We start from the raw sequence: 27,550 nt of genomic DNA, 5'->3' as shown, positions 1-27,550 counted from the left end.
GGTATGATTACCTCTAAACGTTCGCACCATGGATCCTGTCCAACACACCTCCTGCAGCGCTACGATGCCGAACCCGCGGTCCTTCAGTAGATCGGCGAGTATGCGGGTGCTCCCAATGGCTCGTAGGGCCTGACACCAACCCCCTACTTTCCGGAGGACCATAGTGCATAGTTGGCACTCGGACGTAGATCAGCCGCCCCTAACATGGGGATCAGACGCTGTTGTGAGCCGCTTCTCCTGGAGAACAGACGCTCAGGTTTGCCGAAGCAAACCCCCCCTTCCCTGTCAGCCTACGACCAAAGTTCCCACCGGGGTTGGTTACCCGATCTTTCCTAAGGTTGCTCATAGTTTCCGGCCGGTACCGCGAGGAGGTAGGGATAGGAGTTGCTGGGCAGAGGCTAGTGGATCACAATGGGATCTGAATTGCGCAGCATACCCAGCCTTTACCGTGCCTGCTCGTAGAAATGTTGCGTCGAAATCCGAACGAAGTGAGTGGTGTGACTTGCTTATCTTCCAAAAAGGTTTGCAGCTTTCTTAGTACTGCGGTATTTACGATTTTTGCTGGTGTGTGCACGAGAGATATCGGACGTTTTCCAGCAGCTTCGCTTTGATTTCGACCAGGTTTCGGGATCGCTATTACTTTTATCGTTTCAGTGCATCGTGTTCGTTATCTCAACTTTTGCTCTCGTGAATTGAGTTACTTTCCTTTTCAAGTTTATCAAATGCGCTTCATTCGACACTCTGTTGAAGATTCTGCGGGCCTCCGCTTCTTTCCTTCCAAGCGTTGTCCACTTCGTTTGACTACCAGAACTTTGGTACTTTCTTCTCTTTCCTTCTGTGTTTTTGCAGATTTGTTTCACGTATGTGAACAAGTCCTCAATTCCGCGTATTTCCGCAACGCCCAGCAGCGCCACAATTTCGTTTATTTTCTTTCGGTGATACATGTACTTAATTGGAGCTTCGATGTTCGCGTTTATAACAGTTTTCACTGCTAAATGATGGCTTCCTATTTCATGCTCCAATACTTTCCAAGTAGCCAGGGATGGCATGCTCCTCAGTGTGTGTGCAAGTGTGCGCGGTTATAATATGAAAATGAGCTGCTATGTGCACATTTTCAGTGCGGAATGCCATCCCTGCAATCACATCTAACGCACTGGATTTTTTTTCAGTTCAATCGGGACGAAGATTTTCGTGTCATCATTCAGCATGATCTAGTTTTCGTTGTTGAACGTTTTCAGAAATATGTGTCATCTAGCGTTGTTCTTGTCGTTTCCTCAACAGGTGTGATGCGTATTCAAGTTTCCTCCTAGTAGAACTTTCTTGAACAGTTGTAGTACATGCACCATTTTTTTTGCAGGTCTTATTCGATGTCGCGATTCGCAATAGTTAGACTGACGTATACCGATGCGATAACGATATCCAATCGTGCAATACGAACAGCTACCGCCTGAGTAAAATCAGACAGCTGCGGGATGTTGACCATATTGTAGTTGAAGTTGTTTTCCAGGTATATCGCTGCTCCTCCGTAGTCGCGTAACAATGAGAGTTGCAAAGGTGGTAGTATGATGAGATACGGCACATCTTGCTACTTTCTAGCTCCATTTTCGTTGAGGTTTTTGATAGCAGAGCCAGGTCGTAGTCTGCCGCCGTCAAGATCCGTTGTAGTTCGCTTTTATTCTTCTGTAAACTTTGTACATTACATTGGAATACTTTTATGACTGCTCCATTGCTGTTGTTGTTTTTTTTTATGAACGTTTTGTTGAGGTCCGTCAAAGTGTTCTTTGGCAAAAGCCTTGAACTTGTCCTCAACTTCTCTTGGAAGGTCAACGAAAACATAGTTGCTGGGTTCCTGTGTTGCGTTTTTCATCTGTTTGTTGTTGTCCTTTGCTTCTGTTGTTGGTTCCTCTCGAGAGAGCCGCCGTCTATGTCCCATTTTCTTCCCTTTCTCATCAGGCAACCCTACCCCCGGCTTGATTGGGCTTCGCAGTATGTTGGTCTTATTCCAAACTTCTCGTAGGGTTGCTCCTTTCGCTTTAACCGCCGAGGCGAAACTTTCCGCTGGTAATGGATAGTCCTGCAGGTCACTCAACAGGTCGTACTTATTCTGGAATATGACAGGGCACTGTTCCCTGGCTTCCACATAGGTGAAATTTTTCCTTGCACTAATGGCGTTAATGTTTTCCTGTATGTATCTTCTTCTCCGGACAGTCTTTTGAGGTTGCCGTGTGTGTCGATGATCTGCAGTTGGCACATTTCACTGAGTTGTCGCATTGCTCGTACTCGTCTTCCTTTTCGTGTCGGTTACCGCATTTTCTGCAGCGGCGAGCTCCCTTGCCGTTTCTCGATGTTTCTATTCGTAGTGGGATCTGGTGTTCCATCTGGCCCTGTTGGTCCTTGTCGGTGACGACCGATGAGCTCCCTCTTTACTGGGAGAAGCCAACCGCTCCGCTCTCCTCCAAACCCAGAGGGTTCGACATTTCCTCTTCTTTTTTTGCACTTCTTCGTTCAAAATGGCAGCCACTAGCACTGGCGTCCACTCGCCCTTCTATTTTACCACTTATTTCGCTCTTATTTCTTATTTTCTGACTTTACTTCACTCGAATAATTACCCAATACACGAGGATGTGACGTGCACGGCTAGATTCGGAATAATGCTCATCGGAAGTACGTTGTTCGGTACAACGAGCTTGTGAGTGGCTGGCAGAAACTCAATTTTTGAACATGTCTTATATGGGATACAGTATATTGAGCATTCATCCATAATACCAGGAGCACTAACTGGCATTTAAAAAATTTGGAAATATTCATTTTGTATCTTGTTACAGGGCCCATATAGCCGAGGCGGTAAACGCACGGGTATTCAGCATGACCATGCTGAGGGTGACGGGTTCGATTCCCGGTCAGTCCAGGATCTTTTCGTAAAGGAAATTTCCTTGACTTCCTTGGGCATAGAGTATCTTCGTGCCTGCCACACGATATACACATGCAAAATGGTCATTGGCAGAGGAAGCTCTCAGTTAATAACTGTGGAAGTGCTCATAGAACACTAAGCTGAGAAGCAGGCTTTGTCCCAATGAGGACGTAACGCCAAGAAGAGAGAGAGAGATCTTGTTACAGCACTGGATTGCTGCTGATGGAAAAAGTACTAAATTGTTGATAAAGAATACAAATAAGTTCAACCACAACAAAAGTCTATTGATACAAGTAATACAATTGCTTACAATCAGTCATCTGCAATGGAGCAAGAGATCAAAATAACACTTTTGGCTTCAAAATGTACATTACATGCAGGGTTGAAAAAGTCACATTCAATTGAATGACATTTTGCTGAACTGAATGCTTTAGGCATTCATTTTCAGCTCCGCTGTGAGATACCTGAAAGTGAACACAGAAAAACTCAACTACTTTGTGGACGTAATGACTCCACCATCATCAACACACGCTCTGCGCTGATGGATGCTTCATGTCAACAACGGCCGCATGAATGCGACTGGCCCATAAGCATGCGTGGTGAATTTTCTCTTTTGAGTGCCAATGACAGGGAAAATGTTGTTATTGAATCTCGGCGGCACCACGATGTGAGCGACTAGAGAATTTTTGTTCTCTTCTCACCCGCCTCCGTGAAGGAAAGAGGCTTTAACGTCAGAAGCGGTGTGGTGAAAAGACAAAAACAAAAACTCACGTTCGTTGCATGCTTTCATTTTTTTGCAACCCTGATTACATGTCATTAGTGCGAGAAATTCTTACAGTTTGACTTCAAAGTGTCTTACAAAACGCTCCCCGCTACCCCCGCGGGGAGATTCCGTTCAAATGCTCGTTTATGTATGCAGAATCAGTTAAAGAAAAATGCAACTGCCAAGAGCTGCCAAAACAATAGCGCCATGATGATATGTGTATAGTAAAATTGTATGAAAAACATCAATTTTGTTCGAAGAAATTTGATCGTTTTTGTAACATGTGACATTTATGCGTCCGATGCTAGCAATCACTAGTTCAGAATTAACACGACTAGGCCTACCTCTGACTGTACTCGCAACCATGTAACTTTGTTTGCTCGAGTTTATTGATCAGCGTCAACGGTCCAATGTAACCAAATCGCAAGTCCACTCCCCGTTGCAGGCAGGCGATGAATTTATTTGTTTTATTTTTCTGAAGAATATCTAACTTTGAATCAATACCTTTTTCATAATGAGCTTGCATGTAAACGTCGATTTTCTCTGGACATAGGTACGTTGCATATTATATTTTGTATTGTTAGGCTAGATTTTTTTGTCATGTATTTAGTCGTTTTTGATATGCTACGCTAAATATTTTTATTCCGTTATTTTCGCGGGCAGGGATGTCATAACATAACAAAATAAACGGTGGTGGGATTAACCGACATCATGTCGTATTCCCAAAGATATTTATTAAAAAAATACACTTTGTATTCGCAGGAAAAGTCGGCCAGCCCAGATGTGGAAATTATTTCGAATCGCTCCCAACGCTCTCCGTACAGTCGCCAAAGTAGCGGCCGTCACACGCCGCAAAGTGCACCGTCTTCTTCTAAACGAGCATTCCAAGGTCGACTGAAGTCGCACGGCTCCGACCACAGCAGCTCAAACCAGCAAGCACCCGTACCGGTCCCACTGACCATTGATACCACCCGCGAGGGAACCAAACCCGTTTACGAGATTAATCCCATCAATCCGGACAATGCCACATTCATCAAGTTCAGCCAGAAGGTCAATGTCACCCACGTGATTAACCCGCACAAATTCTACGTCCAGAATCAGGCCTTCAAGCAACTGGTCAACCAGCTGTGTCGGGAAGATGGAGAGGACGCCGAAATCCCCGAAGAGGTCAAAATCGGGGCCCTGTATCTGGCGCAGCCTACGTCCGAACGCCGCTGGTACCGGTCTCGTGTTCTCGGCTGGTCCAAGAAATCCAAAAAGTACGAAGTCCTGTTTGTTGACTACGGCCGCACGGATGAAATCGCCCACGAAGGACTCCGGGTGTTGGGATCGGATCTACACGGTTTTGACGATGGGGCGTACGAGTGCTCTCTGTATGACATCGTGCCGGCCGGTGGTGGCAAGAAGTGGGCTCCCGAGGTCAAGCAGATCATGATCGATTTCATTGAGAAGTAAGTTCTTCAAGCAAGTCCTGTTTTTGATCACTCCGATTCAACTTTAACCTCTTTCAATGTCCCTATAGAAAACTTTGTTTGATATGTTTTGTTGTCTATCCCTTTCCAGCAAGCAGCTGATCATGTACGTAATTCAGGCCGAAAAGGGGGCAACCGACCAAGTGGATCTGATTATGCAAACCATCGACAGTCCGAAGTCGCTGAGAGAATCCCTGATCTATCTTGGCCTTGCCAAGCCAGACCCGAAACCTCCGAAGCGAAATGATGACGCAACGCAGCGTATCAGTCACCTGCAGAAGGTCAAGAAACGCTGGATTTTGGACTACAAACGACGCATCGTCGCCCGAGAATTGGAGAAGGATGATGTGTTTAAGACGAAGATCACCTTCTCGGTGTCACCCAGCGAATTCTTCATTCGTCGAAGCAGTCTGCAGGAAGCGTACTGCAAAATGCAAACAGAATTGACCGAATACTGCACCAAGGAAGCTCGGGTGGCTTATTCGCCTCACGTCGGAATGGTTTGCGCATTTGCTGAGAAAGATCGTGACGATCTGCTGGTGTGGAAGCGAGGCCGAGTCGTCAAAGTGGGCGAAGGTAAGCAAGACTCGTTAGCCAAGGTTGCATCAATTTTACTATCTTGTCAAACACTGCACCGATTCCAATAATTTATCAATTTTAATAATCGAAATATTTCCAGGAAACTGTGAACTCTATTCCGTTGATACCGGCCACCGCCTGACGATCTGCTGGCAAGACATTCGTGAGCTGTCGAAGCCACTCTGTGCACCGTTTGAATTTGCCGTCCGCTGTAAGCTGATGCATATCCAACCTTTCAAGCAGCACAAGTACCGATGGACCGACGAAGCCGTCCAAAGCTTCAACCGGATTGCCGTTTCCTCGTCAGTTTTTCAGGTGATTATCGGAGAGCAGCAGGATGACTGTTACGATGTTGCGCTCTACATTTTGAAACACCATTCCGACACCTGCGTTAATGCCCTAATGGTTAAGAATGGCTTCGCGGTCTCGACTGGGTCGGAAAGTTCCGTCGTGGAACGGCCCAAGGAAGTTGAAGAAGTGCCCTTCAACGTGACCCCTGGAAACGTCAGTGTCGGAGCTGCTTCCAATAGCAAGAGCTCTACGTCGGAAAAGCGCCAGGCACGGGTTCGGGTAGACATTCTCCGCGTGGTGACCCCGAACGAGTTCTACGTAAGCCTGGTGAAGAACACCAGTGGAATTGCTCGCATGCAGGAGGAAATCCAGAACAAGATGGACGAGAAAATGGACGATGGAGACGACAAAACCAGTTGGCAACAGGGCGAGATCTGCTTGGTGTTCCCGACGCCGTCGAAGGGACGCGGCAATGAAGCTATCGGCTGCGAGTGGTACCGAGCTCGGGTGTTGGAGGTGGTCGACGACAGCAATTACACCGTTTTCCTGATCGACAAGGCGTACACCATGAATTCGCACTATTCCAACATGAGCACCATTCCAACGGAGTTGAAGGAGGTAAGTGATTGTTTCTAAATTCATAAATTGCAAAACATTCCCTACACATTTTCAATTGCTAAAACATCGCTTTTTTCAATTTCCTTATTGCAAACTGAGTGCAGTTGTCACATGAGGTTAGTATGACAAACTATGTATGTTTTGCAAAAAATGTTTCAAAAGAGGAAATAGGGCCTGGAACCATTTGGGCAGGGGGACCTTTTTTGGGCACTTGCTGCTGTAACTCAGTCAATTTCAATCCAGCCGTCGCTCGCAATCCTCAACCCTCCGTTCCTGCAGACCAGTGGTTCACATACGTACCACAGCAGCAACAGCAAAATGTTTCGTCGGTCGATCCGGTGATGCTGCTTTTTTTCCAGCAGCAATCAATCTGTAGTTTATTTGTTTATTTGTTGTGTGTGCATCAACAGGCAGCAACATGCCCTAATGATGTTTGGTGTTGAAATTATATACATAATACAATGAAAAATATGCTTGCAAACAAAACAAAACACATGTCAAAAGGTAAAACACGAGCTAAAATTCTAACACAGACGTAGTCAGTTGATTCTACCGTTAAAAAACGAAGAGGATCTCCGGCGAAGAGTTTCCCGGGCCAAATGGAAGTCGAAGATTGATGCGACTCTATTGAAAATCCGTTGCAACCCGTGGATGGCGCAGTGCATCGTATAATTTGATCTTCGCAGAGGCAATCTTAGTGGAATGCTATTGCGAAGTGCACGTGGCTGAACGTTCAAATTTATTTGTTCCAGAATTGTCCCACAGTCTATACGTCCTTGTAAGCGTGTCTGCCATCATCAGTGCTCTGGTCGTTTCCCTACGGTTTCGGAGTAACTCGAGATCGATTAAACGACAGCGGTTTTCGTAGCTCGGTAGATGAATCGGATCCCTCCAAAGCAATTTTCGAAGCGCAAAACGGAGAAAGCGACGTTGGACAGATTCAATTCTCTCGGAACCGTTGCAGTAAGGCGGGCTCCAGACTGCAGAACAGTATTCAAGAATGGAGCGCACTAGGGAGCAGTAAAGAGACTTCAGCCAATGGATGTCGCAAAAATTCTTCGCTACATACTCTGAAGATAAATCCCAGAGCTCTGGAAGCTTTGTTGACCGTATACGATACATGCTGGTGGTATATCAGCTGAGAGTCCAGTATAACGCCTAGATCTTTGATATGGTTTACTCGCTCGATAGTGACGCCAAGCATGCTGTAGTCGAAGAGAACCGGCTTCTTTCGTCGAGAAAACGTGATGACGGAGCATTTCGTGGGATTGACAGTCATTTGGTTTAACAAGCACCAGTTAGTGAAAAGTTCAATCTGCTGCTGAAGAAATTGACAGTCGGCAACGGTGCGAATCTTGAGGAACATTTTGAGGTCGTCGGCATACGATAATCGGGGTCCTTGAATGATAAGATGGACATCGTTGAAATACAGAAGGAAGATCACCGGTCCCAGGTGGCTTCCTTGAGGAACACCGGAAGAAGCGTGAAAACGTTCTGATCTGAAATCTCCTATGGATACCATCAGTTGACGATTGGAGAGATACGACCGGAACCAGCGCAAGATATTATTACTGAGGCCGAATCTGTCGAGTTTAGCGATAGCAATGTCGTGGTCCAGCTTGTCGATGTTCACCCAGCAGTTGGACGTATTCCGGTTGGCGATATCGGCAATCCAGGTCAGTGGGCCGACGAATCCGGAGCAGACACTCGAATCGCTGGAGAGTAACATCCGTCAGTTCCGGTAAAAAATGGATCACAATGTTACGTTTGGTGGATGGTACGTCCGTTATGAGAATTTGTTCGCCAAGGACGCTGCCGTTGCTACAGAAGCAGATTTTGGACGAGTGTTCACGGCTTCTCAACATCAACATACGGCGACGATCGGGTCAGCGTGCAATCACTGAAGAACAGCACGGCAAGAGGAACCACCATTCCGGGAGAAGATCATCAGAATCAAGATCCAATCCTCAGAAGGGCGCGGGTCCGGCACTACTACAGGACTGTCCGTTCCAGAAAACCGGTGCAAGGAATATGGTCTAAACCGGTTACAAGTACGAATCCTGCCCAGCGCGATAAAGGTAAATTCTCCCAGCAAGTGGTCTACAGTAAAGAAAGCGAACACAAGAAGTGTGCAGGTGAAGAACATCCGGAAGCGACGAAGGTTCGTGGAAGCGGAAGTCAACGGCAGGTAAGTCAGTCTGCAGCTCGATACCGTGTCGGATATCAGCATCATTTCCGAGCATACATGGCAGAATATTAGGCATGTAGCAGGCTGAACTTTAGCGACAGTCCAAGCTGCAACAGCATCGGGCGAACCTCTAAAACTACAATTCCAGTGCTGTTGTGAAATCATTATCAAGGGGAAGAAGTGCACTGGTCGGTTCTACGTTGTCAAATAGCAGCTGAATTTGATGAAACTATTAGACAATCATCGACGCGTTTGATCTCGGGTTGGTGCCAGTTGAGTGCAGCTTGCAACCAGAGCGCTGACAATCACCAAGCAAGATTCAGATCCTGTTTGGACGGCATTCCATGCTGCAAACCGACCACGCACCGCTGGCTGCTTGGAGTCTTCGGTTCGAAGAAAGGCATCCCGATCTACACAGCGATTCGGCTTCAGCATTTGGCATTTCATCGTCTACGTGAACACCAAGAAATTCGGGAACAACGCCTGTCCCAAGCTGGAAGAACACTTCGTCGTAACCAGCGTCATCACCGAAAAGATTGATATCATTAGACGCACTTCCTCTCCTCTTCAGAGCGATTCAGCAAGCCTCCAGCTCCGACACTGTTCTCAGCAAGGTCTACCACAAAGTTGTCTAAATTCCAAAACGGTTATCCAGGACCGGGAGGTTCAGCCGTTCTTTGACCGTAGCGACTCACTGTGCACGGTTCAAGTGCGCATCATGTTTACTGAACGCCCCCCAGATTCCCAGCAGTTACCGGATGCGTTGCCTACACCATCTCCACAAAGGCCACCCGGGGATTCAGCGCATGAAACCGATTGCGAGTAGTTACGTGTACTGGCCGTCGATCGATTCCGACATTGCTGCGTACGTCAAGGGTTGCCACAGTTGCGCAGCTGCAGCCAAAAGTCCGCCGCCATCACCGCTACTATCATGGCCCAAATCAACGCAACTATCGAGGGAGAATACTTCCAGCTAGACATCGATTTGCATTCCGATTGGAAATCATCCGGACCAAGTCGATTACAGCCTAGCATCGAAATCCTACGGAGTATGTTCGCTCGCCTTGGCATTCCAGAAACGCCAGTCAACGACAACGGCATGCAGTTTTCCATCGGCGAGTTGAGAGGGATGATCAATCACGTGACCACCGCATCGTTCCACCCGCGATCCAACGGGCACGCAGAACGTTTCATGGGCACATTCAACCGAGCGATCAAGAATATTGGAGAGGGGAGAGGAGTTATCCAAGAAGCACTGGACACCTTCCTCTGAAATTCCTCCAGCGATCTTCAAGGGATTCGTTCACTAATTCCTGCAGAGTCTCCACCAGCAGTTCCTTCAGGAATTCCTCGAAAAATTTCTCTAGCGATTTCTTCAGATATTGTCCTAATAATTGTTCTACAAATCCGTCCAGGGATTCCGTCAGAATTTGTTTCAGAGATTCGTTTAGGGTTTTTTTTTCAGAATTTCCTCTGGGAACTTCTCCACAGATTCCTCCAGCGATTCCTTCGAAATTCATCCACCGTTTCCTTCAATGATTTCTCCACTAATTCCTCTAGGGCTTTCGTCGGGGATTCCTCAAGGATTTCCTTCTGAGGGTTTTCTAAGAATATTTCCAGGAATCCATCCTGGAATTCCTCCAGGCATTCCAGGGATTCGTAGAGGTATTCATCTGGTAATTCTCTAAGAACATCCTTCCAATTTTCCTGCATGTATTTCTCCAGTGATTTCTCGAGAAAATCGTCCAAGGAGCCCACCAAAAAATCCCGCAGGAATTCCTCCAAGGATTCTCCCATAACTTCATCTGAGTTTCCTTTATTAAATTCTCCATCAATTTCCTTGGGGGTGAAATCGGATTCGTTCACTAACTTGTGCAGGGATTCCTCCAGGAATTCTCGTAGAGACTCACACATAAACTATTCCAGGGATTTCTTCAGAAATTACTCCAGGAATCTTGAAGGAATTCCTCCGAAAGTTCCAACAGGAATTCTTTCAGTAATTCCTCCAAGTATTGCTCCACAAATTTCTCTAGGAATTCCTCCGGAAACAACTCTAAAAAATCCTCCGGGAATTCCTCCAGGGATTGCTGCGAGAATTCCTGATGGAATTCCTCTAGAAATCATTGCTGAAATTCTTTCAGGAATCACTGCTATAATTCATTCGAGAATTCCACCAGAAATCCCTCCAGTGATTTCTCCAGGGATTCCTCCGGTGATTCCTCAGGATATTATTCCAGGGGTTGCTCCGAGAATACCTACAGGGATTCCTGAAACCATTGCTCTAGCAATTACCACTGAAATTCCTCTAAGAATTACTGCTAAAATTCATCTCAAGAATTCCTCTAGATTTTCGTGCAGGAATTCCTCTCCAGGTGACATTTCTTTAGGGATTGCTCCGAGAATTCCTTCAGAAATTCTCCCAGGAATTCCTTCAGTAGGTCCTAAAGGACTTCCATCAGGAAATTCTCTAAGAATTCCCCCAAAAAATCCTTCAGTAATTCTTCCAGATATTCCTCCACGTATTCCTCCCCAATTTTTTCCAGGAATTCCTCCGAGAAATTCACCAGAAATCGCTCTGGATATAACTCTTGAAATTCTTCCGGGATTTTCTCCAGGAATCCTTCCAGAAATTTCTCCAGAAATTCCTCGAGGGTTTAATTTGAGAATTCCTACAGGGATGCCTGATTAAATTTCTCTACACACTAAGATTCAGATGTTCCAGCTCAGTAATTTTTTCACTGAGTTCAGTATTTTTTCCATCTTTTTACTGAGTTTTCAACAGCAGATTTATCTCGGTACACTCGGTAATCATATTTACCGTTCACCAGTAACGATATTTACCGTGCATCAGTAACTTTTGACAGTTTATTAGCTGAGCTTGGTAACTCATTTACAGAATATCCGCAAAATAAATAACCGAGCGTACCGAGTTAAATCTGCTGTTGAGAACTCAGTAAAAAGATGGGCAAAATACCGAGCTGATCTTAGTGTGTAGGAAATTGCTGATATTCCTTCAGGAATCACTGCTACAATTCATGCAAGAATTCCACCAGTGTTTCGTACAGGAATTCCTCCAGAAATCCCTCCAGGGATTTCTTCGAAATACCTCCGGATATTCTTCCAGGAATTGCTCCGAGAATTCCTACAGGGATTCCTGAAGAAATTCCTTTATAAATTACTGATGAATTTTTTTCAGGAATTACTGCTAAAATTCATCCAAGAATTCCTCCAGATTTTCATACAAGAATTTCTCCAAAAATTCATCCAAAAAACCCTTGAAGAATTCCTCCAGGATTTTCTCTAAGAGTTCCACCAAAAATTCCTCCGAGAATTCCTTCAGAGATTTTTCCAGGAATTCCAGAAAATTTTCCAAGTTTTCAGGAATTTCCCTTTGAAATCATTCAGGATTTTTTCCAAGAATTTCTCCAGGAATTTCTACATTTCTACAATTCGTCCTGGGATTCTTTTTAGAAATCCTTCAGAAATTGTTTCAGACTCCAGAAATTCTTGCAGAGTATCCTCCAATCATTCCTACAAGAATTTCTCATGGAATTCCTTGAAGAGTTTCTCCAGGAAGTCCTCCAAGAATACCTGCAGGAATTCTTCCAGGAATTGTTCCATGATTCCTCCAAAAATTACTCCAGAAATTTCTTCAAGAATTCCTTCGGGAATTTCTCCACGATTTCTCCAGAAATTACTACAGGGATTTCTCTGAGAATTCTTCTGGGGATTCCTCCAGTAATTAGGGTTAATCGCCAATTGTTGCACACCTTATAAAAAAACGCATGGAATTTGCAACAATAGGCGAGTTTTTAGTCGTGCAACAATTGGCGGTTTACCCTACTCCAGAAATTTATTCAGGAATTACTAGAATTACTTCAGAAATTGTGCCAGGGATTTCCTCCAGGAATTTCTTCAGAAATTACCCCAGGAATTTCTCCAAGGAATCCTTCCAGGAATTTCTTCAAGAAATCCTCAAGGAATTCTTCCAAGAAGTTTTCCAGAAATTTCTCCTAGAATTCCTGCAGAAATTGCTCCAAAAATTCTGTCAAGAATTTCCACAAAAAATCTTCATGAAAGCCATAACAAATCATTCATAAAATCCTACAGAAAATACTGCAGCAAATCCTGAAGGAATTTCTCCAATGTTTTTTTTTCAGGTATTTTCAGGAACTCCAACTGGGATTGCTTCAGGAATTCCTCAAGGAACCCTCCTGCAGTTCCTCCAGAAATTCTCTCAGGCATTCCTTCTGCGGTTTCTCGGAAAGTTCCTTCTAGAACTCTTCTAGAAACTCCTCAAGGTGTTCTTCCAGGATTTCCTCTGAGATTTTTCTAGGAACTCCCCTAAAAAGATTACTCCATCTGTAAATTCCTCTATAATCCCTACAGGAATTTCTTAAGCAATACCTGCAAGAAATCTCAGAGAAATTCCTGAAAAATCCTTGAAGAATTCCTGGAATTTTCATCTCATCGGCATCAATTGTAGGCCAGTAGAATAATCATAAAATTCATCAAATAACTTCACAGAATATTACATAAATTACTAGCCCTCAGACACTCATCATTCCTCAAATCATTCCAGGTACATCCAGCTGCCATTCGGTGTTTCCTTGCTTGCATTGGCCCCACCGGTCAGCAAAACGTTTGGAGTTCTTCGGTGGTCGATGCCTTCAAGGTTGCCATCGAGAAGTTCAAGTGCTACTCCATTTCGCTGCATGGCCGAAGTGTGAACGATTCTCTCCCTGTGATCCTTTGGGGCATGACGATGGAAAGTACCAAGGCCCTGTCGCCGCAGATGTACACCTACACCAACATCAACAACAAGCTGGTCCTGTACGGTTACGCACACCTCAAGGAAAAGTTCCAACCCCTGTCGTCGGCACTGTCGGTGGAGGAAGAGCTGGCACGGCACTACAAAGCCTTCGACAAGTTCATCGAAGATTTGGACGTCGAAATGCGGGATCCCGTGGAGGAGGCCAGCTACAGCGGATCTTCGGATGCGTATCACGTAAGTGTTTAATTACGAATTACCTTTTTATAAATGTCTTTAGAAAAACGTTGATTTACACGGTCGTAAACTATGTCGGTAAAACCTGTTTTCTTTGTTTTCAACAGTATGATATAACTGACGAAGTGACACCCATTGATCATTGGCTGCCGGCGAAACCGGTTGACAAGACCATCTTTGTCGGTGTTCCAACGTACGTGGATAACAACGCTGTAATCTACCTGCATGATATGGATAAGGAACGTACGCTCGACACTATCAAGAACGTTATCAATGCCAAATTTGGTAACAGTCAACCGCTACCCAGTGACACCTTCTACGCCCCTGGTGATCCCTGTATGGCCAAGTACCACCTGGACGATCTGTTCTACCGGGCGATAGTACGGAAAATGATCAGTCCGTGCCGGTACAAGGTCCAGTTTGTCGACTATGGAAACATTGAGGAATGCGACGTGAAAGACCTGAGGAAGAACGTAATTTGTGGAAAGGTCCCCACCCTGGCCAACAAGTACCGACTGACGGATGTGGCATCGAAGCAGCACGAGGGAATCTGGTCTATTGAAGCCCTGGATACGTTGCACGCGCTGATCGTGGGCAAACAGTGTCAGGTTCGCGTCGATACCGAGATGGACACGGATCCGGCCGGAGTGGTTCCATGCTACCTAAAGACCACCGGCGAACTCGTGGTGGAAGTGTCGGATTATCTGGTGCGGCAAGGTCTAGCTGTCAAGGAACGCGGTGTATTTGAGGAAAAAGTGGACGAGCTGTATGACCCGTACATGACGCTTGGAGGTGCTTGTAGCAGCGAAGCCGCTGCGTCGCCAAAATCAGGGCGAATGCGAATCGGCGCCAATTTCGGTTTGAAAGGTGAAACAGATGAAGCGAGCAAAGACGTAAGTACAAGTTCCTTATTTTTTATCCTTAACATAAAGAAGATCCTAATGACAAACTATTTGTTGGGGCCCAAATCCACGATCGAAGTTATTTTGAACACACACTGAAGTCTTTTTTTACACGATGTTTCAGGCAGGGTGCATTTAAGGGCGTTTCCAGGCGTTTTAAGGGGTTACAGGATGTTTCAGAGGCGTTTAGAGGGTTTCGGAGAGTCTTAGGTGCGTTACATGGGGTTCGAAGGGTTATTCGGGGGTTTCGGAGGGATTCAGGTGCGTTACATGCGTCCGAGGGTGTTTCAGGGAGAACTCGGAGGCATTTAAGCTTCAGAGAATTTTCGGCCAGTTTCAGGTGCGTTACATGGGGACCGAGGGGGTTCTAGGGGAATTTCTAATGCTTTTCAGGAAGTTTCAGAGAATTTTCGGCCGATTTCAGGGACGTTACAGTGCGTATTTGTGGTTTCAGATGTTCTCAGCTACGTTACAGGGGGTCCGACGGGATTTGTGGGAGTAACGGACGATTTTCGGCGAGTTTCACAAGCATTACTAAACCTCCCTGAAACAATCTGTAACTCCTTTAAATGCCCTGAAACGTCCCTAAAAGCCCACCTTAATTTTCCTAAAACTCCATGAAGCCCCCTAAAGCTCTCTTAAACACATTTGAAACTTTCCTAAAACATTCTGTAACTCCTTGAAACGCCCCTAAAAGCTCATATGAAATTTCCTGGAATCCCCTGAAATCCACTGAAACCTCCCTGAAACGTCCTGTAACCCCTTGAAACGCCCCGAAACGCATTGAAACGCATCTTAAATCCCACCTAAAACATACTAAAACCCCCTAGAACCCCTTTAAACCTTCCTGAAACGTCCTGTAACTCCTTGAAACGCCCCGAAACGTATTGAAACGCCTCTTAACGCCCACCTGAAACATCCTAAAACACCCTAGAACCCCTTGAAACCTCCCTGAAACGTCCTGTAAACCCTTGAAATGCATTGAACGCTCCTTATAGCTCACATACATACATTTATTTGTTCAACATCATTAAGACAAGACATAATCAACAATAGTACGCCACAATACTCGGTTTGTGGCTGCCGCTCTCCATCCTCGGTCGCGCCCAATGCTCGCCAAGTCACGCTCCACCTGGTCCGCCTATCGTGCTCTCTGCGCTCCACGCCTTCTTGTGCCAACCGGATCCGTTTGCAAACACCAGCTTTGCAGGGTTGTTGTCCGGCATTCTTGCAACATGCCCTGCCCACCGTATCCTTCCGGCTTTGGTCACCTTCTGGATGCTGGGTTCGCCGTAAAGTGCAGCAAGCTCGTGGTTCATCCTTCTCCGACACACACCGTTCTCCTGCACGCCGCCGCAGATCCTTAGCACGTGTCCGAGTGCTTGCAGGTCCTCCTCGAGCATGGTTCATACCTCGTGTCCATAGAGGACCACCGGTCTTATTAGCATTTGGTGCGTGGGTGAATCTTTTTCGACCGCAGTTTCTTCTGGAGCCCGTAGTAGGCCCGACTTCCGCTGATGATGCGCCTTCGAATTTCACGGCTCACGTTGTTGTCAGCCGTCAGGAAGGATCCGAGGTAGACGAATTCCTCCACCACCTCGAAAGTATCCCCGCCTATCGTAACATTACTACCCAGACGGATCCGGTTGTTTTCGGTTCCGCCTACCAGCATGTACTTTGTTTTTGAGGCATTCACCACCAGTCCGACCTTTGCTGCTTCGCGTTTCAAACGGGTGTACAGCTCTGCCACCGTTCCAAATGTTCTGGCAATAATGTCCATGTCGTCCACAAAGCACACAAATTGACCGGATCTTGTGAAGATCGTACCCCGGCTGTTGAGCCCGGCTCGTCGCATAACACCTTCCAGGGCGATGTTGAAGAGTAGGCATGAGAGTCCATCACCTTGTGGCAGTCGCCGGCGAGATTAGAATGAACTGAATTCACCCGAAACCCTTACGCAGTTTTGCACACCGTCCATCGTTACTTTAATCAGTCCAGTCAGCTTCCCACTAAAACCGTTTTCGTCCATGATTCTCCATAGCTCTGCGCGGTCGGTACTGTCGTATGCCGCTTTGAAGTCGATGAACAGGTGATGCGTTGGGGCCTGGAATTCACGGCATTTCTGGAGAATTTGACGTACTGTGAAGATCTGGTCCGTTGTCGACCGGCCGTCGATGAAACCGGCTTGGTAACTTCCCACGAACTCATTCGTTTTAGGTGACAGACGACGGAAGACGATCTGAGATAGCACTTTGTAGGCAGCATTCAAAATAGTGATCGCCGTGAAGTTCTTACATTCCAAATGGTCGCCTTTCTTGTGAATAGGGCAGATTACCCCTTCCTTCCGCTCCTCCGGTAGCTGTTCGGTTTCCCAGATCCTGACTATAAGCCGGTGCAGACAGGTGGCCAACTGTTCTGGGCCCATCTTGATGAGTTCAGCTGCGATATCATCCTTACCAGCTGCTTTGTTGGTTTTGAGCTGCTGAATGGCATCCTTAACTTCCCTCAGCGTGGGAGTTGGTTCATTTCCGTCCTCCGCTGCACTGGCGTCGTCGTTTCCTCCGTAGCCGTGGTCTCCCGTGCATACGTGCTCCACGTCATTCAGGTGCTGATCGATGTGCTGCTTCCACCTTTCGATCACGATCCGTCCGTTAAGAGGCATCCGTCCTTAACCCAGCACATTTCGGCTCGCGGTACGAAGCCGTGGCGGGATGCGTTGAGCTTCTGGTATAACTTCCGTGTTTCTTGGGAAAGGCACAGCTGTTCCATTCCTTCGCACTTCGCTTCTTCCAGGCGGTGCTTTTTCTCCCGAAAGAGGCGGGTCTACGCTTCTGTTTGTAACATTCCTCATTCTGTCGGGTCTCTTGCTGCAGCGTTACCGCCCGCGTTGCGTTCTTCTCCTCCAAAACTGTTCTGCAATCTTTGTCGAACCATTCGTTCCGTCGATTTCGTTCCACGTACCCGATGGTGCTCTCGGCTGTGTCGTTGATGGCTTTTTTCATTGTACTCCAGCAGTCTTCTAGAGGGGCCTCATCGAGCTCGCCCGCGTCTGGCAACGCGGCCTCGAGATTCTGCGCGTATGCTGAGGCGACATCCGGTTGTTTTAGTAGCTCAAGGTTGTACCATGGCGGTCGCCGGTACCGTACATTGTTGATGACGGAGAGTTCTGGGCGCAGTTTGACCATCACTAGATAAGGGTCGGAGTCGATATTGGCGCAACGGTAGGTCCTGACTTCGATAATGTAGGGAGAAAGGCCGTCCGTCAATCAGAACGTGGTCGATTTGAAATTCCGTCTGCCGTAATGATCTCCAGGTGTAACGATAGGGCTGTGTTGGAAAAAGGTGTTACGTATGGCCATGTTTTTGGAGACGCTGAAATCAATGAGTCGTAGGCCGTTTTCGTTCGTCTGCTGGTGAGCGCTGAACTTACCAATCGTCGGTCTGAATGCCTCCTGGTCTACCTGAGCGTTTAAATCTCCTATGATGATCTTGACGTCGTGGCTTGGACAGCGTTCGTACTCGCCTTCGAACTGCGCGTAAAATGCGTCATTGTCATCATCATTGCTTCCGGAGTGTGGGTTGTGCACGTTTATTATGCTGATGTTGAAGAATCGGCCCTTTATTCTCAACCTGCACATTCTTTCGCTACGATGCCGAACTCGCGGTCCTTCAGTAGATCAGCGAGTATGCGGGTCCTCTCAATGAAGTTGAGAGATTGGCAGTTCCACGTACCGAGTTTATAATCGCAAGTCCTTTTTGTTCGCTGGGGTCTCGGTTCGTATTATTCTGTTGCTGATTTTCCGTTACAATGGGTTTTTACGGCTGGCTCGTAGGGCCTGACACCAACCCCCTACTTTTCGGAGGACCATATTGCACAATTGAGCTTAGAGTCCTTCCCTGGCACTCGGACGTTGATCAGCCGCACCTAGCATGGGGATCAGACGCTGTTGTGAGCCGCTCCTTCTGGAGAACAGACGCTCAGGATTGCAGAAGCAATCCCCCTTCCCAAAGTTCCCATCGGGGTTGATTACCCGATCTTCCCTAAGGTTGCTCGTAGTTTCCAGCCGGTACCACGCGGAGGTAGGGTTAGGAGTTGCTGGTCAGAGGTAGTGGATCACAATGGGATCTAAATTGCGCAGCATAAAGACCGGTCCAGAAAGTATGGACGCAGTAAGAAAATACTGGCATTTCATAACTATTGATGACTAATTCTTTTTGAAAGCTACATCCTGTTGGAAAACCTATTTTCTCAGCATTTGTGTAGCGGTTTTTGCGATTCCAATAGTGTGTTTTAAAATACATGAACCTTCAGCGGAACATCATTGAAAAAATGTGCACAAACGATGTACAGAGTTTGAAAGGTCACTTAGGAAATGAACAAAATATGGTGGAAGTGAGTTAGAAAATAGTGCAACCAGCAACTAGCAACCACGGAGGGGATATTACGTTTGAGCATATGCAAAAATTGGGTAAAAATTAAAGATCTTGCTAACCCTCGTTTGGATAAACAAATAATGAAGGTGTTTGAGCACAACAAAAAACTTTCTAACTAACACAGAGCGGGGTATGACCAAAACAGTTACCAATTTGAATTACAATGTTCATCATGGTAAAGAACGTTATAATTTTCGATCCTATAGTAAGCAGTAACAGCCAAAACGAAGCCTGAAACAAGAACCATCGATCAGGCCCAAACAACTAAAGACTAGGTGCGTCCATACTTTCTGGGGCAGTCTTTATCCCCAGCCTTTACCATGCCACCAATCCTACCTGTCGCTCTTCCATTCCCGCCGTTAAACAACACCTCGGAGGGCTCTTTCCACCTGGCCGCAATCATTGTTTATATGTCAGCTAGTTTACATCACGGTCGTTGCATATGACGGGAAAAGGAGCGTTTTACTCTGCACACTATTGACAGTTTCATAAAACCTCCACATATCGTTCTGTCCCATACTCTCTTGCACCTGAGAAATCACCTTTTGTAGGCGTTAGGTCATTTCCGTCATCTACTGCACTGATGTATTTAGACGTTTCCTCCGTCGTTACCTACGATCTCTGAGCCTTTCGAATGTTCATCGGAATTCTGCTCACCTCACGTCCGTCCGCCAAGAGGTTTCCGATCCATTTCCTCGCCCTCCACTTTCTCCAGGCGGAATTTTTAATCCTTGAAAAGGCGGGTCTGTTGCTTCTGCTTCCGTTTGTAACATTTCACGTTATGCAGAGATCCTTGCTGCAGCATTGCCGATAGATCAGACACTTCTCCAACATTGCTTTCCCCTTCGAACCATTAACTCTAGCTAGCAGACAGCGTGGCGTGCATCAATCCCATGTTCCTAAAAAACACCACATTTTTGTATTTTGCAGAATGAACCCAACGTCGACTTGCACGCCCGTGTCAACCAGAAAGAGCTGACGGATCTGCTGGACTATGTGACCGCAGAGCAGAACCGCTCCGATGCCGCCGAATTCGAAGACGCCGAAGTGGACGATTCCGGTGAAAATGGCTCCGGCATAGATTTGAACAAGGTTCAATACTTCTACAGCTATGGTGACATAAAGCTGGAACCCGGCTCGGATTCCGAAGAAGGCGAGATCAGCGATGACGCCAAGAAGAGTGACGAAGCCGCCGAAGGCGATGGCGCGACGGATGCGTCTTCGACTATTTCGTTCAATCCGAATGAATTCGATACATCGACTCAGATTGACCCGCCGCTGGAGATGACCCGACCCACGTTACACGGATACCCGGAATTTGCGTTGGACGAATCCGTGCACGGGTTCTACTGTGAAGTGACGAATCTGGTAAGTCCTTTCTCGCTGTTCGTGTTTCCCCAGCTGGACGATCATATCCAGCGCATGAAGGAAACGATGGCACGAATTCAGTGCTACGCCAAAAAGAATCGGAAATGTCCCGATATCGAACCGAAAATGCCCTGCCTGGCCGTGTTCAAGCAGGACGGCTTTTGGTACCGGGCTCTGATCGAGGAGTACTTCCCGGACCGCGGCGAAGTTCGAGTTTTCTACGTCGACTATCTGAACAAGGAAACGGTCAGCGTGCGGGACATTCTCAAGTGCCCGGTTAGCCTCCGTAGGGTGCCGCTGCGTAATGTGCAAATTGAGCTGCACGCATTGCAGGCCAACCCTCGGATGCGCGAACCGGACGTTACCAGGAAGCTAGTCGAGCTGATCGAAGGCAAAAAATTGTACGCCAGGGTTGTATCACGCAGCCCGAAGCTCGAGGTCGAACTGTTTAGTGATTCCAGGTGTAAACAGTTAATCTACCATCAGATGATCAAGGAAAAATATTTTCTCCTAGAGAAATAGGCTGAGGCTTTCGAAAAGCGAGGGGAGCACGTGTTAATGTGGAAGCAATCGGTTAATTTATTACGTGTGTTAGTGTGGAAAGAGATAATGAGAAATAGTCCCTCTTTTAGTTTGTGTACTGAAAAATGGCGAAACTGTATAGTATTATTTTTCTATACTTGAAATGGATAGCAATGAATGTAAAAAATAAACTTGAAAAAACGTATGTAAGCAATTTTAGGAGTTTTGCGATAAATAGGAAAAGAAAGAAGTTCTGGCGGGGCACGCAGCTATTCAACAAGACCATGCTGAGGGTGACGATTTCGGTTTCCGCACGGTCTAGATTTTTTGCCTTATGGATATATTTTTGAATGTCTTACAAATGGAAAACTTTTAGTAAAACATGGAAATTTAACCCTGGCCTAAATCCTCAGCTCCGTTCGAAAACTCCAAGGGTGCGTTGGTCCTCTGCACGTAGGGTCCATGTTTCGTGCCCATAGAGCACGACCGGTCTAATCAGCGTTTTGTAGTTAGTTAACTTCGTGTTACGGTGAACTTTATTCGCCTTGATCAATCGTATCAGTTTATCCGGGAATCCGTATTCGTGCATAATCTGCCATAGTTGTTCTCGATCGATTGTATCATACGCCGATTTGAAATCGATGAACAAGTGATGTGTGGGCACGTTGTATTCGCGGCATTTCTGCAACACCTGGCGGATGGCGAACATCTGGTCCGTTGTAGCGTGTTCACCCATGAATCCATCCTGATATTGCCCCACAAACTCTCTTGCAATCGGTGATAGACGGCGGCATAAAATTTGAGAGAGTACCTTGTAGGCAGCGCTCAGTAGTGTGATCGCGCGGTAGTTCCCGCAATCCATCTTGTCGCCCTTTTTGTAGATGGGACACACGATACCTTCCATCCACTCCTCCGGTAATACTTCCTCCTCCCAAATCTTGGTAATGACTCAGTGTAGTGCTCTCACCAGTGCTTCTCCACGGTGTTTTAGAAGCTCGCTTGGTAGTTGATCTGCTCCTGCGACTTTGTTGTTTTTCAACCGGCCAACCTCCTCCTCAATCTCTTGGAGGCCAGGGGCCGGAAGTATATAATCCTGTGCACATACTTCTAGATCTGTTACCACGCCACCTTCGGTACTTGCAATGTCGCCATTGAGGTGCTCATCGTAATGCTGCCGCCATTTTTCGACCACTTCACGCTCGCTCGTGAGAATATTCCCGTGATTATCTCGGCACATATCGGCTTGTGGCACAAAGTCTCTACGCGTTCAGCTTCTCGTAGAACTTTCGTGTGTCCTTAGCGCGGTACAGCTCTTCCATCGCTTCGCGATCTCGTCCTTCCTGCTGGCGCTTCTTCATCCGGAAGACTGAGTTCTGCCTGTTCCGCGCCTGTCTGTAACGTGCCTCATTCGCTCTCGTACGGTGTTGCAGCATTCTCGCCCATGCTGCATTCTTCTCGTTTTTCAACTGTTCACATTCGCAGTCGTGCCAGTCGTTTCTGTGATTCGGAGTGGCAAAGCGTAGTGCTGTAGCCGAAGTACTACCTATGGCGGATCGGATGTCCCTCCAGCCATCTTCAAGTGTAGCTACACCAAGCTGCTCTTCCGTTGGTAGGGCCACTGCTAACTGCTGCGCGTAGTCTTGAGCCATTTCTACGCAATGCCGATTGTATCGAGTCGTATTTTCTCCTATGTTATTCGCAATGGGGATTTTTACGGGTGGCCTATTGGGCCTACGCAAACATTCCTGTCTCGCCGGAGGGCCATTGTACCAGTTCTGTTTAACGTCCCAACCAACACTGGGACGACCACGCTGATGGGGCTACCGCCTTGGATCTAGCTGGGCGTGGTGCAGCGTTTCTTACTCAGCCGCTGGATGCCAGAACAGACGCTGTTTGAGCCGCACCTCCTTGGTGAACAAACGCTCGAATCGTACCTCCTCAATCTAGCTGAAGTCAGAAGGACAACAGTGCTCAGGCTGCACTACCAGCTAAGCACACAACTCTTAGCTGGCGGTCTTTGTCATCGCAGCATGAGGTAGGAACTTGTGAGGACCAGAGTTATGTTGGACGCTCTCCTTATGAACAAACGTCTTGACATCCCGCTGCAACAGTGCATCAAACGCACAAATCTCTAGAAGCAAGCTTTACACAACAAAGTATTTTATTATTCTGGTCTTGCTCACTTGTAATTAGGTTAAAATAAGAAGATCAAGTGCGTTGGTTTTGTTCACAAAGAGATTTGTGCTCTCGAAATCGTGAGTCGGCCATTCTTCATTACACCAAAAAAGCAAGCCATGAAAATGTTTGACAATTCTCAGGTCATTTTGACAGACCACACACATGCACGAAAAAGACGGATCATATATTCTACTTTATCGATCTTGTTGCTGTCCTTTTCATGCTCATGTTACATCTGTCAAAATGACCTGAGAATTGTCAGTCAGTTTGAGGTTAGGTTCGTTGGTGTAATAAAGAATTGGGGCGGCCATGTTGGGATTCTAACAAGTATGTCCTTATTGACTCACCGTTTTGCAGCTCACAAGCACACCTGGAGACACCCAAATGGCGAAGTTTGAAACCAAATCGACCATGTGCTGTTAGATGGCCGACACTTCTCGGACGTCATTGATGTTAGAACTTTTAGGAGTCCCAACATCGACTTAGATCACTACCTCGTTGTGTTAGTGAGATTCGAGCTCGGTTATCAACCGTGTCGGACTCTAAGAACCGGCGATCGATGCGTTTCAACATCCAGCGTTTTTCAGCAGACGGTACGGTAGCTGACTATCACCAGAAGCTGGACGAGCAGATAAGTGCAATTAAAGAGAGCGATAATCTCAACATTCTGTGGGAGTCTATCCACGGAGTGATGAGTACGGCAGCGTGGGAGGTGATAGGCACTAGAGTGGGTCATCGTTTATATGGAGAAATGAAAGAAATAATGGTATCCCATCAGATCAAAGCTTTTTTGATCCCATTTCAGGACCCAAATAAGTGTGCAAAATTTGGGCACGATCGATTATGTCTACGTTTTGCGCATCGCGTTTGAAGTTTGTATGGGGTTTAACATGAAAAAACACACTTTTTTGCATTTCACTCATAACAAGCTCGAATTTATCTAAAACCATGTAGCTTAGCTTAGCCACAGACAAACAGACGTAACACCTTAAAGGATTTTCATGAAAATCCGTCGCCCAGTTCACACTACAATCACCTAGTGGAAAAGTTGCACGAATCACTGTGTTGTGCAATATCGTCAACAGAAGGCGCTAATGTGAAACGTCAAACGCATAGAAAAACGCCTCTGGTTGTGAAAGCCACAACTATGAAAATTTAAAATGATCGTTAAAAGCGTGGTCGATGGAAATTTCACAAGTGTTACGTCTGTTTGTCTGTGGCTTAGCTTAGCTTAGACTGACTGCACATATCTATGGTTGCTACTCCGTGATTGACCCGAACCAATGACAGTTGCGCAATGAATCAACGGGCTCCCTTTTCTATGCCGCATTTCGTTGTGCCGCGCTGATCGTTTATTTCGATTAGCAGTCATTTGACGCTTTTATATAGTGGTGTTAGTGATATCTGCGGTGGAGAAATATTGTTTTGAAAGCTGTGCCGTTTCAGTTGGAAATTTGAATTTTGTTTACGGTCGTCGTTGTCGTCTCGTCGTCGTCGTCAGAACAGGAAAATTAATAAAATAATTAATATTTTCAGCAGTGTTTCAATAGTTCGCGAAGAATGTCGTCTGCCCATTCCAACCAAAAACAGTCATCCAGCAGTATGGCCATCTCTCGTTAGCTAAAGAGGAAAGCTCCCGGATATCGTCGCGTTTTTTTGAAGAGCATTAAAATCAATAAAAAGTGCCGTATCCCTGCTGGCGGTAGATTCTATTTTCTGCAAGCTGCTGAAACAAAATGTGATACGGCCATTGAAACTATGGAAGCTAAGCAAAGGCAAGCCCAGTACAAACAGTCGTTAACTGAATTCAGTGCCATACCGGAGTCGTTCGGAGGCAGCGGGAGTTTCGCAAACATTGGTCGCGGAAATGAAACACAGCCTATTCCGTTCCCGCTGTCCAAGCTGAGACAAGTGCTTCAAGCGATGCTGTCCTATGATCCGCCAAATATTCGCCTTATGAATCGTTTTTTGGAATATTCGGCCCACGGACGGGATTTACTTCTGCTAGAAAATTGTGACATCGATGGCACCCAAGGAATTCTGCCCGGAAACGGTTTTCATGCTGAATTATTAGGAAGCTTGTGGTAAAAAAGGTTCCTCTGCAATCAGATGCAGCTGGACAACTCCTAAATCCAATCCGGAAACATCAACTAAATCTGGTCCTGCGAAACCATTCATCGGCAGCTATTAATGCTTCTGCTGGAGAAGGTTTCATCTGGTTAAACCAGTTCTGCTGACCGACTACCTCGTGGATTCGCTGGACGTTAGCGGTGCCATCAGCCTCCTTGTCATGCAGGACATTTTTGTCCTCATCCAGCAACATATTTTTTTCCCATCTGGGAATCAACGAGATATTGTTCTCAATGCTCAAACCGTAAATCTTTCTCACCAAGTTCAAGGCCCCCTACTATCTGGTGGCATTTTTCTCAATTTCGCCTGGTCCTGATTGTCCCTCCACAGAATATCGTCGTCATTCCGGGATTCATCGGTCGTCATACTGCGGCATCTGGCGCTGAAACGATTGATTTACCATCCAAGTTCTCATGACCTGAACGACATGGACGAGCGGGATCCGATCAAGTCAAACACCTTGGACAGCACTGCAGTCGCATTTGCTGCCCTCGGTTGCAGTGGCTGCCAAATTTATCTGTAATCCGATTCCCAGCGCCGAGTGGAATCTGGCGTCCGTGTTGGAAATCAACGAGAGTGACATTTTTGACAAGGAGATCGCGAGAAAGTCCAAAGAAGACGCCACAAACTGAAGGCGGCGTTTGTACACTGCGGTAGCGAAAATATGTCCTAATTTTGAAAAATATTCTGAGATCGCTTGGGGACACAATTTTAAAATCATGTAAGTTGGTCGGTTTTTTCTTCTCATTTTATGAAAATATATTCATCTGCCTAGGCTTTAGTCAGTTTACGATTAAAGATATGTACTACCATATTATTTTGTATCACATACAAACACTAATGCGAAACTTTTCGTTGCATAATTGAATCTCGGTTAGATTTTGTCAACTAACAAATCTGTGTATTGTATAGGTATGTTGCAACAAGTAAGTAGCTTAGCATATTATATTATTATAGCAGTTTATGACAATGGAAACAGCACCTAAGCTAATTTGAAGCTAAGGTGTCACTGTATTTCATTTCAGACTCGATATGACCTCGGTGTTCTCGTTCATAAGTTGATGTCACCTGAGCATATTTGAAGCTAAGGTGTAACCAGATTTCATTTCAGACTCGATATGACCTCGTTGTTCTCGTTCATGAGTTGATGTCACCTGAGCATATTTGAAGCTAAGGTTGACCCAGATTTCATTTCAGACTCGATATGACCTCGTTGTTCTCGTTCATGAGTTGATGTCACCTGAGCATATTTGAAGCTAAGGTGTCACTATATTTCATTTCAGACTCGATATGACCTCGGTGTTCTCGTTCATAAGTTGATGTCACCTGAGCATATTTGAAGCTAAGGTGTAACCAGATTTCATTTCAGACTCGATATGACCTCGGTGTTCTCGTTCATGAGTTGATGTCACCTGAGCATATTTGAAGCTAAGGTTGACCCAGATTTCATTTCAGACTCGATATGACCTCGTTGTTCTCGTTCATAAGTTGATGTCACCTGAGCATATTTGTTGCTAAGGTGTAACCAGATTTCATTTCAGACTCGATATGACCTCGTTGTTCTCGTTCATAAGTTGATGTCACCTGAGCATATTTGAAGCTAAGGTAACCAGATTTCATTTCAGACTCGATATGACCTCGGTGTTCTCGTTCATAAGTTGATGTCACCTGAGCATATTTGTTGCTAAGGTGTAACCAGATTTCATTTCAGACTCGATATGACCTCGGTGTTCTCGTTCATAAGTTGATGTCACCTGAGCATATTTGAAGCTAAGGTAACCAGATTTCATTTCAGACTCGATATGACCTCGGTGTTCTCGTTCATAAGTTGATGTCACCTGAGCATATTTGTTGCTAAGGTGTAACCAGATTTCATTTCAGACTCGATATGACCTCGTTGTTCTCGTTCATGAGTTGATGTCACCTGAGCATATTTGAAGCTAAGGTGTCACTATATTTCATTTCAGACTCGATATGACCTCGTTGTTCTCGTTCATAAGTTGATGTCACCTGAGCATATTTGAAGCTAAGGTGTAACCAGATTTCATTTCAGACTCGATATGACCTCGGTGTTCTCGTTCATAAGTTGATGTCACCTGAGCATATTTGAAGCTAAGGTGTAACCAGATTTCATTTCAGACTCGATATGACCTCGGTGTTCTCGTTCATAAGTTGATGTCACCTGA

General features: G+C 46.1%; 1 protein-coding gene and 1 pseudogene across 2 annotated transcripts in view; both read left to right on the top strand.

The window, feature by feature from the left end:
- Positions 1–21,270, top strand: part of LOC109432366 (RING finger protein 17) — a 38,573-nt gene extending 17,303 nt beyond the window's left edge. The window contains exons 4-10 of one of the 2 annotated variants that reach the window (XM_062845455.1): positions 4,437–5,125; positions 5,238–5,722; positions 5,826–6,634; positions 6,739–6,750; positions 13,405–13,830; positions 13,938–14,723; positions 20,097–21,270. In XM_062845455.1, the coding sequence (XP_062701439.1) occupies positions 4,437–5,125; positions 5,238–5,722; positions 5,826–6,634; positions 6,739–6,750; positions 13,405–13,830; positions 13,938–14,723; positions 20,097–21,056 (4,167 nt within the window). In that variant the 3' untranslated portion in view covers positions 21,057–21,270. The remainder of the gene's footprint in view (positions 1–4,436; positions 5,126–5,237; positions 5,723–5,825; positions 6,635–6,738; positions 6,751–13,404; positions 13,831–13,937; positions 14,724–20,096) is intronic. The other variant, XM_062845456.1, reaches the window with a different exon arrangement.
- Positions 21,271–24,794: 3,524 nt separating this feature from the next.
- Positions 24,795–27,541, top strand: LOC115254819 (nucleolar complex protein 4 homolog A-like; annotated as a pseudogene).
- The last annotated feature ends 9 nt before the right edge of the window (positions 27,542–27,550 follow it).

Source organism: Aedes albopictus, chromosome 1 (assembly GCF_035046485.1).
Source record: "Aedes albopictus strain Foshan chromosome 1, AalbF5, whole genome shotgun sequence".
Lineage (NCBI taxonomy): Eukaryota > Metazoa > Arthropoda > Insecta > Diptera > Culicidae > Aedes > Aedes albopictus.
This window is presented reverse-complemented; position numbering and strand designations above follow the sequence as displayed.